This window comes from Eucyclogobius newberryi, unplaced genomic scaffold, assembly GCF_026437365.1.
Source record: "Eucyclogobius newberryi isolate DKJ021-1_F unplaced genomic scaffold, fEucNew1.0.hap1 SCAF_17, whole genome shotgun sequence".
Classification (NCBI taxonomy): Eukaryota; Metazoa; Chordata; class Actinopteri; order Gobiiformes; family Gobiidae; genus Eucyclogobius; species Eucyclogobius newberryi.
Window position 1 is genome coordinate 26,607,140 of NW_027315801.1, and position 14,079 is coordinate 26,621,218.

Genomic DNA, 14,079 nt, shown 5'->3' on the forward strand with positions numbered 1-14,079 from the left:
ATTTTTGAGACAATCTTTTACATGTCGGTTAGACAATGTGCAAAACAATACTATATTTTAACATACCAATAATAATAATAACTTTATGGGTTCAATCCCCAAGTTGGTCGACACAAAAAAAAATTGTATTGATCTTTTAAGAATATAGATGCACGCAAACATGCTCCCATGGATACAGGCAGAATGTTGTCTGTCTGATGTTTTTCAGGAGGTCAAAGTTCAGACCTCTCAGTGAGACCTGTTTATCGCAGCAGGGGTTGTGCGACAGAAACAAGGAGGGGCAATGCTGTCTAACCTTAAGGAAAGATCCCAGCTATATCTAGTGGTCCATGTGGAGACACTGAAGAGACGGGCTCACATACAACGAGAAAGGACTACACAAAGACACAGGCCAGAGAAATTATGAAGTCGTCAAATTACTGTTTAGTTTCTATTTTGGTTATGGCATCTTCAAGTTGGGCCTTGCACAGGTAAGCACTCATTGGGCTAGACATAACTGATAATTTGGAGGGAAAAAAGCTGGAATAGACAGTATTCTGTACTTTAATTATAGTCAAACTGCATAAATATCATAGCTTTAATATAATGTTGTTTATGCCATTCGGATGCTGTGTAATATTTGCACAATATGATGTTGCCCTGATTTTGAACCTTGGTGCGTTGCCACACTATGTCCATGAATAATTGACACCAACAGCATTTTATGAAGAAAGAGAATTTACTTATGTTCAGCAATAAAAATCGCTAATAAAAAGTATGTGAACTACAGACAGAAAAACAAGTGTTTTATTGCTGCAGTACAAAAGCTAACTTTATTGACATGTGTTTTTGTTCATTTTTCTGATTTGGCACACAAAGTAAAAAAAAATTGTGTTTTATTATTATATGATCATTGTTATACTGGGACAATGACTAGCCAAAGGTTTCAGATATATGGCATAGAACATATGTTTTATTTATTTATGATTTACATAGCTTTAAGATCTCAGGCTAAATTTGTCACGCTGGTCTCTCTCTCTTATCTGCAATTTCTCTAGAATCACCCTGAAGAAGATGCCATCCATCAAGGAGACACTACAGGAGATGGGTGTTTCAGTGGCACAAGTGATGAGTGAGCTGGCCCAGACAGCCACAGACGACACCGGCAATGGGACTGTTCCCACTCCCCTCACAAACTACCTGGATGTAAGTTGCCATTAGGTAACACAATGAAAGATCATCTCTAAAACATCCTGCATGTGTGTCTCTGGGGCATGATTCATAGGTAATGGAATAGCAAAAATGTACTCTAAGATTTGTAGTTTGAAGCCTTCAAGCCATGAAAGGAAATCAGCCTCTCATCCCCATAAGGTCAGAACAGATTGAGGATGTTGGAAAGGTGTCAAAAGCCTCAGACAGAAACCACCAAAGATTTGGACTTCAGAGAATGCTAGATTTTCATGATGGATGAGTCATAATTTAAAAGATGTTGAAAAGCTTATAACCTTCTGCATTAGAGTTGCTTCACACACAAAGAACAAATGTCTTGTAATTCCTCTTTTAGACGCAGTACTTTGGAGAGATCAGTATAGGCTCTCCGGCACAGAAGTTCAACGTGGTTTTCGACACAGGTTCTGCCAACTTGTGGGTGCCGTCCCAGGGATGTTCGCCCTTTTCCACTGCCTGCTGTGAGTCAACCACACTCTATTGAAAAATATCAGACAATTTAGATTAAGTACTAGTTACAAATTAATCAAAAATGTAGTATTTCAAATGTGGACAGTATCACTGGTGGATACTGAGAACATTTTGAAAGATGATTTTGTGATTCTAATCAGTTATGTGCTTTCAGTTACTCACAATAGGTATGACGCATCAGTATCTCAAACGTATGTGGAGAACGGAACAGGGTTTTCAATCCAGTACGCCTCAGGAAATGTCCGGGGATTCCTCAGTGAAGACGTAGTTGTGGTGAGTTTCAAACAGATCAATCAAAACTGGGGGAAAACACCTTTGACACTCCTGTTGACTCTGCAGGTTGGGGGGATTCCTGTTGTCCAAGTGTTCGCTGAAGCCACTTCTCTGTCAGCAATGCCCTTCATATTTGCCAAGTTTGATGGTGTCCTGGGGATGGGATATCCCACTGTGGCCATTGATGGGATTACCCCTGTCTTCGACCGCATTATGTCTCAACACATCCTTAAAGAAGAGGTGTTCTCAATCTACTACAGCAGGTGGGATTCATGACATATATAAACACATGGTTCTTGCATATTGGGGGAATAGCCTTTTCAAACCAGCAGGAGTGAGCCAAAATCAATATTTCTAATGATTTAAAAAAAAAAGAACACCCAAAAAGATTAAGTAGAATGCGCACCAGAAATCAGGGTCCTAATGCATGTGTGTGTTTCCAAATTAATTCATTGCCAATTCTTCTTCTGATGTATTGGTGGACACTAAGATCCAAAACAAACAGGGTTGAGACAGATGAGACTTTCTTTTTTTTAGAACGAAGGGTCAAGAAATCAACGGGGGGAAAACAAACTCACTGGTTAGAGCGCACGTCCACCAACCTGTAGGTCAGTGGTATGAACCCTGCTCTAACCAGTGCACAATGTTCCCCCACCTCATCTACTGTGTCAGTCAGTCCATCCCAAACAGTGATGGCTACTTAAGAAGCAGCCTGTAACAGGTACAGAGTGCTTCCTGGAGGATGGGCTGAAACAGCGTGCTATATTTGTCTGCTCATCCGAGGAGAAGGATTGAGACTTTTCTCTAGCTAAAGACTGCAGGAATCAATCAAAAAAACACTATAGGCACATATATGAGGTTCCAATAGCACTGTAAAAAGGTTATATCGATTTTGCATGATATGGGACCTTTAATGTCCCTTACGCGGTTGTTTTCAGTTCAAAAACATATTTGTAAATATTTTTAAAGTTTGACAGAACGATATAAGATTATAGGACTTTTGGTGTTTAGTTACCAATATTACAGATGTCATTGTACCAATAGCCTTTCACACTTCAGCTTCAATTAAAGGGGAGTCTTATTTGTCTGTTCCGTCTTGTGAAATTGCCCATTACAGGGGGCAGAAATGCCCTGATCCGAATCAAAATCAGGAACGAGTTATTGCCATTGTCAGGAAACAAAAATTCACAGACTAGGAACTTGCTTCATTGCGGTTCAAGGATAGTTTTGGTAGTAGTTGTGTTAGCAGAATTAGCATCTGAGGTAGCCTCCAGGCAAGCGTGTTTGCATATTAGTTTTTCTTAACAAACTTCAAAAAGCTAAATCAGTACTGTGCAAGTCGCAAGGGTTTTGGAGCTTAGAAACAAGTCAAAATTGACTTGGGAATAAGAGCTTGTGAACACCATTGTCAGCTAGAAGTGCACCTTTAAATTGAATACTTCACAGGGTTTATTGTTTTATAGGGATCCTAAGCACTTGCCTGGAGGAGAACTGGTGCTTGGTGGGACCGATCCAAACTACTACACAGGAACTTTCAACTACATAGACACAAAGGAAACTGGAAAATGGGATGTCACCATGAAAGGGTAAAACACAGACACACAAAACTGTTTACAGAGAGGTCAAATCCTAGAGAGTCACTACCCTTTCTATAGCCATTAAACCACTCTACAAGCATTTTATAATGAGGACCAATTTCCCCCCTATTGAGTTTGAGAAGAGTGGAATGACTATGTTTGCAAGTGTATGAGAGTTGTGTCATTATTTAGGTCTAAGAATAAAACCCGAAGATTAATAGATAAAAGATCATGGTAAATCAATTAGATCAATACAGGCAAGAAGAACAAAAACAAAAGAATAGACATGGATGTCAATTTAAATAGGTTATGCCAGTCTCTATTTGTATAACATCATATTTTACCTTCTCCAGTGTGTCTGTTGGTTCGGAGATGATGTTTTGCGCAGATGGCTGCACAGCTGTGATAGACACGGGCTCTTCCTACATCACAGGACCAGCCTCCTCTGTGACTCTGCTCATGAAAACTATTGGAGCACAGCAGGACGAAAGTGGGGTGAGATTTTAACACCCAGAATATGAAATATGCTACAATAATGTCATAATTGTTTGTGATCTATGTGTTTTTTTAGTACAAAGTGGACTGTAATACTGTGCTCAGTCTGCCGAGCGTGACTTTCCATCTAGGAGGGAAGGAATACGCCCTCACACACGAAGACTACATTTTATGGGTAAGCTAAATAATGAAAATGTAACCATTTAAAAGTTGTCATTGTATGCACAAAGGTGTACTATGTCACTTTTCTGGATTAGTTCTTGTTTTAAACAAAGTAATGTAGTAACAAAATAAGTTTAACATTACAACAATGTAGTAACTATTCTAACAAGTAATTGACTGACCCTGCAGCAGTCCCAGATGGAGGGTGAGGTGTGCATCGTCACCTTCAGGGGCTTGGATGTACCGCCCCCTACTGGCCCGATCTGGATCCTGGGAGCCAACTTCATTGCACGCTACTACACAGAGTTTGACCGCCGCAATAACCGGATAGGTTTCGCCACAGCGGTGTGATGCAGAGTCCATCTGCTTTTCTTTCAGAGCAATGGTTCACAAACTGTATACTCTATGTAGGCTTAACGCACAAGAGACATTTGGCATCCCAATTAGCATCATGAGTTTCAAAATCAAAGAAAAAAATGCATTATGACATGCAAAAAGAAAAAAAAAGAATACTAAGGCTGTGTGACTGTGTAGAGCAAATGTTAATAAAGCAAGTATATCACAGTTTGTAACCCACTGCACTACTACAACAATACATAAACACATACAGTATGCTCTGCCACATTATGGTTTATGATTACTCACAAAGTATGAGCGTGTGACTACGATGATTGTTATCTACTGCTACAACCTATATTCTGCTGACGTAACAAGACAAACTTGTTTACTGGGAATGATTTGTTACATGACAACCCACAATAAACAACCACATTGTTTGATTTTTATCGTTATTCTGTGTCAAGTTCAACATGAGATAAAAGAAGATTGTTGTGGCTCATTTATTGGCCACAGTAGATTGGTCACACACATATTCTTTGAAGTAAATGGAGTTTCTTTTTTTTAAACAAATGTAGGGCTGTCATGTGCGCTGCCCAGGGTAATGTACAGACTAAAACACAGATCCTTGTTGCTCTAAATATAGACACATCGCAGTGTTGACAATCAGGAGTTTGTCATGAGCAAAAGTATACTCTAAAATAAACTGCAACTTAAATATGAAAATGAAAGACGGTAAAACATTAACTTCAGTAACAGAAATTTAAAAAGTAGTTTAAAATATGACGACTACTAATCAGACGCAGTACAACTAGTACAACTAGTTCCACGTGAACTATTATTACAAATATTTTTTGTACTTTAACTTCATATGGAAATTGAAAGCATGTTTTATCCCAGATTCTGAAGATGCATGTATTCATGAAATGTCTACAACTTTGTATCATTAACAGTGCACATATTTGAGAACCAAATATAAAAAAGAATCAAATAAAAATACTGTATATTCACTTGTAGCCTACTATATCGCTATTACAAGTCACTGTCACTACTACTGCCACTGCAGACCAATAATTTAGTAGAGACTAGTCTATTAGCTGTACTCATCTATACTATCTATATAACTATTACATTTTTATAAATGCTGTATACATAATTTAACTATTGGCACATAAACTCAATCACAAATCAACCTGACTGAACTGTCTGATTGATGGTTTTGATATCTGGGGGGAAGAACAAAAAAAAGTCTATCTGTTTAAAACAAACGCTGATAAGGAACATTTCTTTTTACACGGGATGCATTTGTAGGGGCCACTGTTTTGGACTGGGGAGTGTCTTGTACCTGCAGGTGGTGTTTTACTAACGATCAGAGACCAATTATATCATATCAACCCAGTTCAACAGCAAAGAAAGCAAAGAAACACAGATGAAGACTACAGTTGCATTCTAATGCATTCTTAATGAAAAACCATGGGATTCAATTGTAAAAAGCAAGTTCCTATGTTTGTGAATTGTGTTCATCGGCAATTGCAAAAAAAATGTCAGATTCTGATAGAAGTACTTTTGAATTTGATCTTGTTATGTAAAGTGTCGAGAGTAGAACTCTGGCCCCTTTACATGTTGGACTAAAACATGAATGTGCACTGTCCCATATCAAATAAAATAAACATGAACTTGGAGTCAATGAGTAAGGTTTATGCTGGTCCAAAGATCTAAGGAAACAGCAAAATAAATACATTGGGCTCAGACTAGCGCAAAATGTATGCTGGCTCATAGTATCCATGCAGTGATTTAAATACAAAAATGTAGCTTTACTACACAGATGATAGAAATGTCTCAAACTTTGTGATGTGACACTCGGAGATCACTTAAGACTATTGCATAATGTTGCATGTAAGCACATAAAAGTATTTGTTTGAATTGAATTCCTGTGTTGACACATTCCAGGCCAAGTATTTTTTTTTCTCGTGGGGTTGACAAATTCTGTTTAAAATAGCTCTAATTTGAATTGGAGTGTGGCTCTCTCTCTCTCTCTCTCTCTCTCTCTCTCTCTCTCTGTCTCTGTCTCTCTCTCTCTCTCTCTCTCTCTCTCTCTCTCTCTCTCTGTCTCTCTCTCTCTCTCTCTCTCTCTCTCTCTCTCTCTCTCTAGCTCTGTCTGTCTCTCTCTCTCTCTCTCTCTCTGTCTCTCTCTCTCTCTCTCTCTCTCTCTCTCTCTCTCTAGCTCTCTCTCTCTGTCTCTGTCTCTCTCTCTCTGTAAAACAAAACTGAAACTCTTGGAGTCCAGGAGCAGTGTGAGGCAACACTTGCCTCAGACAACCTCTATAGATGCTTGCTGTGACCTCGTCCTAGAAGGGCATCATTTTTTATTTGCTGTCATTTTTCACACAGGTGGGTCAGCCTTTTTTGGATCGCCTAAGGACAACCAGTGTGTGGCCTACAATCAAAACAATGGACCGTTTCTAGCGCTGATTTTTTGTCAAGGGATGTTGAACTTTAGGGCATGAACAGACATTTCCAGGACTGCTGCAATTAACTATACATTGTTGGATTGAATTAAAAATATATATGTATGAAAGCAAAAAAAATCGAAATCAAATTCACAACTATTTTTGTAAATTATGTTGAGATAAGTGTGAAACCCAGGACAGTGTATCTTGTCAAGCAGAAGAGAGGTGGGAGGTCTTAAAAAGGGCTGTCTGTCAGTGGAGACAGTTAGTCTTTGTTTGAACTCACTCTGAGAAAGAGGAGCACCATCAGGCAATACTTTGAAGCGCAGCACCACATGACGAAGTGTCAGATTTACTTAACAGCAAATTCCTTTCTTTGGAGTGGAACTGAAAATAGGAAAAGGATCTCTTTGCTTCAATGTGTGTGACAGAGGAGTTTGGTGTTTTCCATTGTCAAACACGTACCAGATGACCATCCTTGTGTCAACCCTGATCCAGAGTAAAGCTAAGGTAAGGGCACATCTTTTTATTTACTCTGGACCTCAGTGGAGCATGCAAACAAAAAATAACATGCTTGAGTGCAGTTTATGAATTTTACAGCTGCATTGAGCAGTTTGCTGATCTATATGCCATCATCGAGGAATTGATACAGAAAAGCAATCATGTGATTGGTGACATTTAGATCATGTGCTCCCGTCACATACCACACACATTAATAGTTATATTAGATTAGATTAATCTGATTATAAGTAATCATCAGTCACTAAGTGGACTCCCAAAAAGGACCACTGACTGAAGTTTTGAGCTTTGGTTTATGGGAAGGAGGACTACCTTTCCCCGCTTACTCTGATGCATTCCTAGCTCAGTACTAAACACAATGGCACTTTTTCCTCTGAAGCCTAGGGAACCTATTCCTTCCCCCAGGACTTGGCATCTGTGATTACCTAATCACCTAACATATATAATTATGTTATATAGCTTTCAGAAAGAGACAGGAAAAGAATTTGGGGAACAGACTGATATATACAAATATAACTACTCATAGCTTTTGCTAACTTTTTGTGTTTTAGGGGTATAACAAGATAAATAAAAGTTTGTTGTCTATATTAAGATAGTGACTTCATTTTACAGTCTGTGGAGTGGCAGATGATTATGCTTGATAAAAAGCTGTAGAGTGTTTGATAAGTAGTCACTTTGTTTTAATCCAGGATTGTGGGCTGGGTCCATCTGGAATTGATTTTACTGCATGAGACGCCAAAAGGTGCTTGGTAGAATTCAGCATATTCACCAAGGGAACCTGGTGTGCTCGGGCCATGTTTCATGGTGAACAGAATGAAGCTGAATGGTCATTAGAGCAGTTATTAGATTTCTAATGCTTCACAGGGGAATATTCACACTGAGCTAGTCTGATTGACTTCAAGTACATGCACATAAGTGATTCATATATGTTGGCTGCTCTGTCAGAGTGTGACGCTGGCTGCCTCAGTTGCAGGTAAAGTGTCTGTGTGTGCTTGTGTTGCTGAGCTTCCCTCTGACGATGACGGAGGTCCCTGGTCCCTGCAGACACTCTATCACACGGGAGCACCTACTCACAGTCCGATACTTGGTAGGTTTCACAGAGACAAGGCTGTTTATCAGTCGCACGTACAGCTGATGTCTCACTGTTGTTTTGCAGATGGATAACCAGTTAAGGAGTGGGTGTTCTATAACCTACAGGTTCATAGAGCGGAGAAGTTTGGTAAGGTAACCCTTGTTTTTATGGGTTTACTCTTGAAATATTTGAATAAAACTTTCCATCTCCTAGATACTTTTATTGTATTACCATTGTTCTGGTTTTCCACAGAGCAAATGCTGCTTTGTAAAAGCCACGTTACCCTGGATCTTAGAACTCCTCACTACACACTTCAAATATGGCAGAGGTTCAGTCAATGACGGCTACGTTCAGTCCCTGAGGGCCCTGATCCTCAACATTTATTCTCAGAAGTGTGTTCCTCAGATTAATGAAGAGGTGGAGGTAAGTCTCCAGAGTCCTGTCCTCAAGGCATGATGGATTATATTTTCTATAATAGGAAACATGTGTAATATGGGATGAGACTGTCAACAAACAGAAGATAAATCCATGGTGATTGATGGGAGTTGTATGTTCTTGTGCTGCAGGACAAACCTGAGAGTTTTGAGATGCTTTACAGAAGCTCTCCTTCAGAGGCGCTGCAGAGAGCCTTAGAGGTACTGACACTTTATTGGGAGTTGGTCACAATGAGCGAGGCACCTATTGATTGGACATGCCAGAATGAATACACAGAGTCTCTGAGCTCCACCACAGAGTTACCAGCAGAGTCTACCACTCAATACTACACAGGTGGGACTTCCAAGCAAAAATAAAACTGTTAATTATGCAGGTCATGTCTGGGGCAACAACGATAACCGATCACATGTTGTTCTCCACAGAAAGCTATGGTAGGGACTCCATAAAAGCTTCTCAGAGGAAAGCAGTGCGAGACATATACAAACTGGTCTTCATCATCACCTCCATCTGCAGTGGACTGCTATTTATACTCACTCTCTACTGTCTCATCACACAAAAGGTACTGCTACTATTTCATTGTGTGCATTTACACGATTATTGTGAACGCCAAATTGTGTGCTTTGTGAGAACCAGTTTTATTTCTAGTAAATACTAAACATTGCAACATGAGGAAGTGGCCAAACTTTCACATTTCTGTGGTTGTATGCAGCACCACACTCGGTGTGTGAATGTTAAAGAGATTCTCTTCTTTTATGGGAGTGGCATCATTTGTATTTTGAATTGTATTTATTTAACAGGACAGTGTAGAGTTACATATTACCAGAGTGCAAAGATGCTCATACCAGATTATAGCTATGAAAGCTAATTTCCATCTGCAGTCCTTAAATCAGAGGCATGGGTCTGGCTTTGGCTCACGTTCCACATTACGTCTTCGGAAAAGTCACTTAAAAGTGTGTGTGTGTGTGTGTGTGTGTGTGTGTGCGTGTGTGTGTGTGTGTGTGTGTGTGTGCGTGCGTGTGTGTGTGCGTGCGTGTGGCGCGTGTGTCTGTGTGTCTGTGTGTGTGTGTGCGTGTGTGTGTGTGTATGTGTGCGTGTGAGTGCGTGTGTGTGTGCGTGTGTGTGTGCGTGCGTGTGGCGCGTGTGTGTGTGTGTGTCTGTGTGTATGTGTGGAGTGAGTGTGTGTGTGTGTTTGTGTATGTGGAGTGTGCGTGTGCGTGCGCGCGTGTGTGTTTCTGTGTGGAGTGTGCATGCGCGCGTGTGTGTGTGTCTGTGTGTGTGTGTGGAGTGAGTGTGTGTGTGCGTGCGTGTGAGCGTGTGCGCATGTGTGTGTTTAACCAAATTGATCTCTGTCTCACTCTGAATTGAGTTCTTCACAAGAATCAATTTGGAAAGTGTCTGGCCAAACTTTAACAAATATTACTACGTCGATTGGTCGAAGCATCACAACAGCAGAAGAGTACAAATGTTGAATGTGTATAATTTTGAGTGTTTTAAATAAGATACAGATCCACGGAGGAATGTTTTACCCTGAAAGACTTCCATCTCAAGGCAGGATTCACACCAAATCAGTAATGAGAAAATGTATTTTATTTATTCTTATAGAATAAGTCAGCCAGTTTAATACTGTTATACCTGTATCAGATAGATGAATACACAATGGATATCCCTCCTCTGCAGAAAAACACATTTCTTTCATGGAGAAAGGTTTTGATTATGGCTAATGCATTCTGACCAAGTCACATGTCACAAATCCCTATAATCCCTCAGTTTCCTCCAATACTCAGCCAAACACAAACCACCGCTAAAGCAAACGTCTTTCCCAAAACATCTGCATTCTTGGTATTTGTAGTAAACCACATCTTTTACAAAGATATCAGATTGTTTTTAGGGCTGTAGTTGCAGAACTAAATTCTTGGTTGACTAAAGACCGTGCTAACAACTATTGACAGAAATTATGTACTACCAGTAAACTGCATATTTATCCGTGAAAAGGAAAGTTTTACTCATAATTCACTCCCAAATCTCAAACTATCTCACTCCATGCCTTTCACTTGTCATTATAATCCCAATAAAGTAATCAACTGATAGAAATGTTGGTCAACTAGAATTGAACAAAACAATACATTACTTCCCGCCAAATGTCTTTTAACCAATGGAGGCTGTTGCTGTGCAGTAAATTATTCTTTTTAAATATTGCTAGAACACAATTTTACCTTATTCCATTTATTGTCTTTGGATGTCATGGGTACAGCTTTTTCCCAATAATGCATCCACAAAAGGCTCACAGACATTTATCAAACACAGGCATGTAATGAGACACAGTAATGGGAGAGACATTTTTTTTATCTTGCCTGAAAAAAAAAGTTATTTTCACATTATATTTAAGTTGAGACACTACAGGTGAATAGGAAAAAAGAACATTTACTCACATAAATGGAAGAAAACATTTTTTTCATCATGTCAGATGAAAAAGGCATTTTGTATGTAAAAAATGTCAAAACTGCATTATTTGGATCATTTAAAAATGGACCGAGCCAAGTTTAAATTCTGTGGTTTGTTTTGTACACTTATTAGATACAACTTTGCATGCATCATTTAGTTTTTGAGTAAAATGGATCGGACTAAAAATTTACCTAAAATGTTTCATTTTAACTTTTAGAAATCATGCTCAGAATTACCTTCTGTATCTTCTGTCAAAATCTTGTTAAGTACAAGTTTGGAAAGTTTGGTGTGAGTAGGTGCTACTTTAATCTATATGTCCCTATGGGATAAAAAAATATTTTAAGAAGAAAATGGCCTTTGAAGTTACGATGAAATCAAATAATAAAAATGTAGATTTGACAATTTAGTTATAAGCCATATGTTGAAAGAGAAAATTTACAAAAAAATGTATAAAAGCTTTAACATTAGTCAAAAAAATCCTTTCCAAATAATCAGTAGTACTCATTAGTTGTTTCGGCTTTGTCATATAAACATATAAACTTTATTACTTTTGAAATATTTAAGCTGGATTGCTTATGGTCACACTCCATATGTGCTAAAGTTTTACTCAAACCAGATCCTGCTAGTACAACAAAGGATCCTATATTTGTCTGAGACATAACAGCACAATTTAGACGGTCCATGTACATGCTCTTCAGTAATTAGATTTGACAGTATTGTACATTGTACTATGCATGTTTTGAATTTAGACTGCAAGACAACCCAACAGCCAAACATACAGCAATAGCAAGCTTATCCAGACAAAGTGCCTCTGCTATTCCCATCACGTTAGAATTTCTTACAAAAGTAAAAAGTATCTCATCAAATATAATAAAACGTTACTTAAAAAATAAAACACAACACAAAGCCTAACGTGACCTTTGACCTCATTTCAGCTCGATGAGAGGCAGGATCAACCATATAATTGTCTAGAGGCGCCAGTCAAAAAAACATGGGGTAACAAATGTATGATTATTCACGTCTGTGTGTGTTGTTTTTCAGAAATCCCAGATTCGTCACAGGTCGAAAACACACACAGACCGAAGGTAGGATTTCCAGTGCAGTACTTCCCCTTTGAGCCTCCTAATGATGATTAATGTGTGATAATTAATGCTCATGTAATCAATGCGTTTCTATGTAAAACAGAGACCTGCAGGGTATAGAGATGGAAGAACAATAATGTAAGTGTTCTTTTGTTGCTTTTTTAAAGAAAATAAATGTGAAATAGTTATTGTCACCTTGATGTTTTCTCAATTGCAGATCATACAGAGCACATTTCTGCAGCAGCAGAGAATGCACTTCTGAACCTGTACATTTGATCCAAGTTGTAATGTTTTGTGTGTAATGTATCATTTGTGCTCACCTATTTAATCTGAGGCTTGGTTTGCTTTGAACGAGAGCAAATATGAATCTTATGTGGAATGTTTTGTATATGAAGTTTACGCATTATAAATTGTAGGTAATGTTGAACATTGAAGTTTTATTTTTACACCTCCGTAAAGTCAAAGATGTTTCATGCTATGATTTAACCTTGTGACTGTAATTTTTCCAAGCATATGTATTAATTATTTATTACTTAAAGCAGTCACAATGATGTACAGTTTAAAAAAATATGTTCTCCAGCTAGCACTGTATTGATATGAATACACTGAAATTTAAATTGAATGGATCATTTGATATTAAAAATTGCTTCTCTGCTTACAGCCTGTGTGTTGAAACTATGACAAATCTGATTCCCCTTCCCAGTTAGCTTGTAATGCAGGTTTCTATATTATTATAGTATATTATCAGCTTACACTGCAGATCAATGCATTTTTCAGCTCGGGTTTCATGGGATCACAAATTTAAAGTTATAGCCTTTGGACTTGTACATTTATCTTTATTGCAAAACAATGTGAATAGCTCAAATATGAGCTCTGGGGAGTAGTGTTATTGGTCAAATACACTGAACTGTTGTTACTGGCAGAAACGCACTACAAGGCGCACTCTGTACTGCAGGGTGTGACAGGAAATAGTGGGAAATGGTATCACAGCCAACTAATCCGATGAATGCATAACGCTTAATAATTCCGGGTCTTATACTGCATGGGAGAAAACTCAGAGACATTTATTGGGCAGAAGTTGACAGAACATGACTTTTAATAACTCTTACAGAATTAGATTTTAGAGTGCTGCAATACCAGGCCAAAACCAACCAAGCTTAATTAATCTGTTCAGTTTAATTACATTTAAGTTGAAAACATTCTGTGTATCATAAGAGAAAGTCTGTGTACCTCCACTATGTCCTCATCAAATCCTTCTTCATCTCTGATTATGTGCATGTGTGTTGGTTATGAACAAAGAAAAAGCCTACCCTACAACTACAAAATTGCAATATCCATGATCTATTACATACTTAATTTTACAAGCTACTGCTTATCAGTGCGCAAACCACTGCTGAACTGGATACAATCCATCTTTCTTTTCAAGACACTTCTCCATTGCAAAACAAGGAAAGTATTTTTATAATTCAATTTAGTGCCTTTCTGCAGAGGATTAAAGGCAGCTGTGTGACATGAAAAAGCAAGTTGTCTTCAACAATAAACATGTGGGGACTGCCTCA

At 38.5% G+C, this 14,079-nt stretch overlaps 2 protein-coding genes across 2 annotated transcripts; both read left to right on the forward strand.

Moving 5' to 3' along the window:
• The first annotated feature begins 327 nt into the window (after positions 1 to 327).
• Positions 328 to 4,921, forward strand: ren (renin). The gene is made up of 9 exons (XM_072448562.1): positions 328 to 470; positions 1,038 to 1,185; positions 1,544 to 1,667; positions 1,832 to 1,950; positions 2,017 to 2,213; positions 3,414 to 3,536; positions 3,881 to 4,022; positions 4,099 to 4,197; positions 4,374 to 4,921. The coding sequence occupies exons 1-9, from the start codon at positions 403 to 405 to the stop codon at positions 4,533 to 4,535; spliced, it is 1,182 nt and encodes a 393-aa protein (XP_072304663.1). The 5' UTR covers positions 328 to 402; the 3' UTR covers positions 4,536 to 4,921.
• A 2,205-nt stretch (positions 4,922 to 7,126) lies between these two features.
• Positions 7,127 to 13,228, forward strand: csf1b (colony stimulating factor 1b (macrophage)). The gene is made up of 9 exons (XM_072448563.1): positions 7,127 to 7,480; positions 8,457 to 8,576; positions 8,646 to 8,708; positions 8,814 to 8,984; positions 9,128 to 9,329; positions 9,419 to 9,555; positions 12,480 to 12,523; positions 12,624 to 12,658; positions 12,738 to 13,228. The coding sequence occupies exons 1-8, from the start codon at positions 7,439 to 7,441 to the stop codon at positions 12,655 to 12,657; spliced, it is 813 nt and encodes a 270-aa protein (XP_072304664.1). The 5' UTR covers positions 7,127 to 7,438; the 3' UTR covers position 12,658; positions 12,738 to 13,228.
• Positions 13,229 to 14,079: the final 851 nt, after the last annotated feature.

What these genes read in the sequence shown, in the direction of transcription:
- ren (XM_072448562.1), top strand. Translation starts at nt 403, where the DNA reads ATGAAGTCGTCAAATTACTGTTTAGTTTCTATTTTGGTTATGGCATCT. An exon ending in TCAAGTTGGGCCTTGCACAG is followed by an intron (nt 471 to 1,037) that starts GTAAGCACTCAT and finishes CAATTTCTCTAG; the next exon opens with AATCACCCTGAAGAAGATGC. An exon ending in CACAGCAGGACGAAAGTGGG is followed by an intron (nt 4,023 to 4,098) that starts GTGAGATTTTAA and finishes GTGTTTTTTTAG; the next exon opens with TACAAAGTGGACTGTAATAC.
- csf1b (XM_072448563.1), top strand. Translation starts at nt 7,439, where the DNA reads ATGACCATCCTTGTGTCAACCCTGATCCAGAGTAAAGCTAAG. An exon ending in TGATCCAGAGTAAAGCTAAG is followed by an intron (nt 7,481 to 8,456) that starts GTAAGGGCACAT and finishes TGGCTGCCTCAG; the next exon opens with TTGCAGGTAAAGTGTCTGTG. An exon ending in AAAACACACACAGACCGAAG is followed by an intron (nt 12,524 to 12,623) that starts GTAGGATTTCCA and finishes TATGTAAAACAG; the next exon opens with AGACCTGCAGGGTATAGAGA.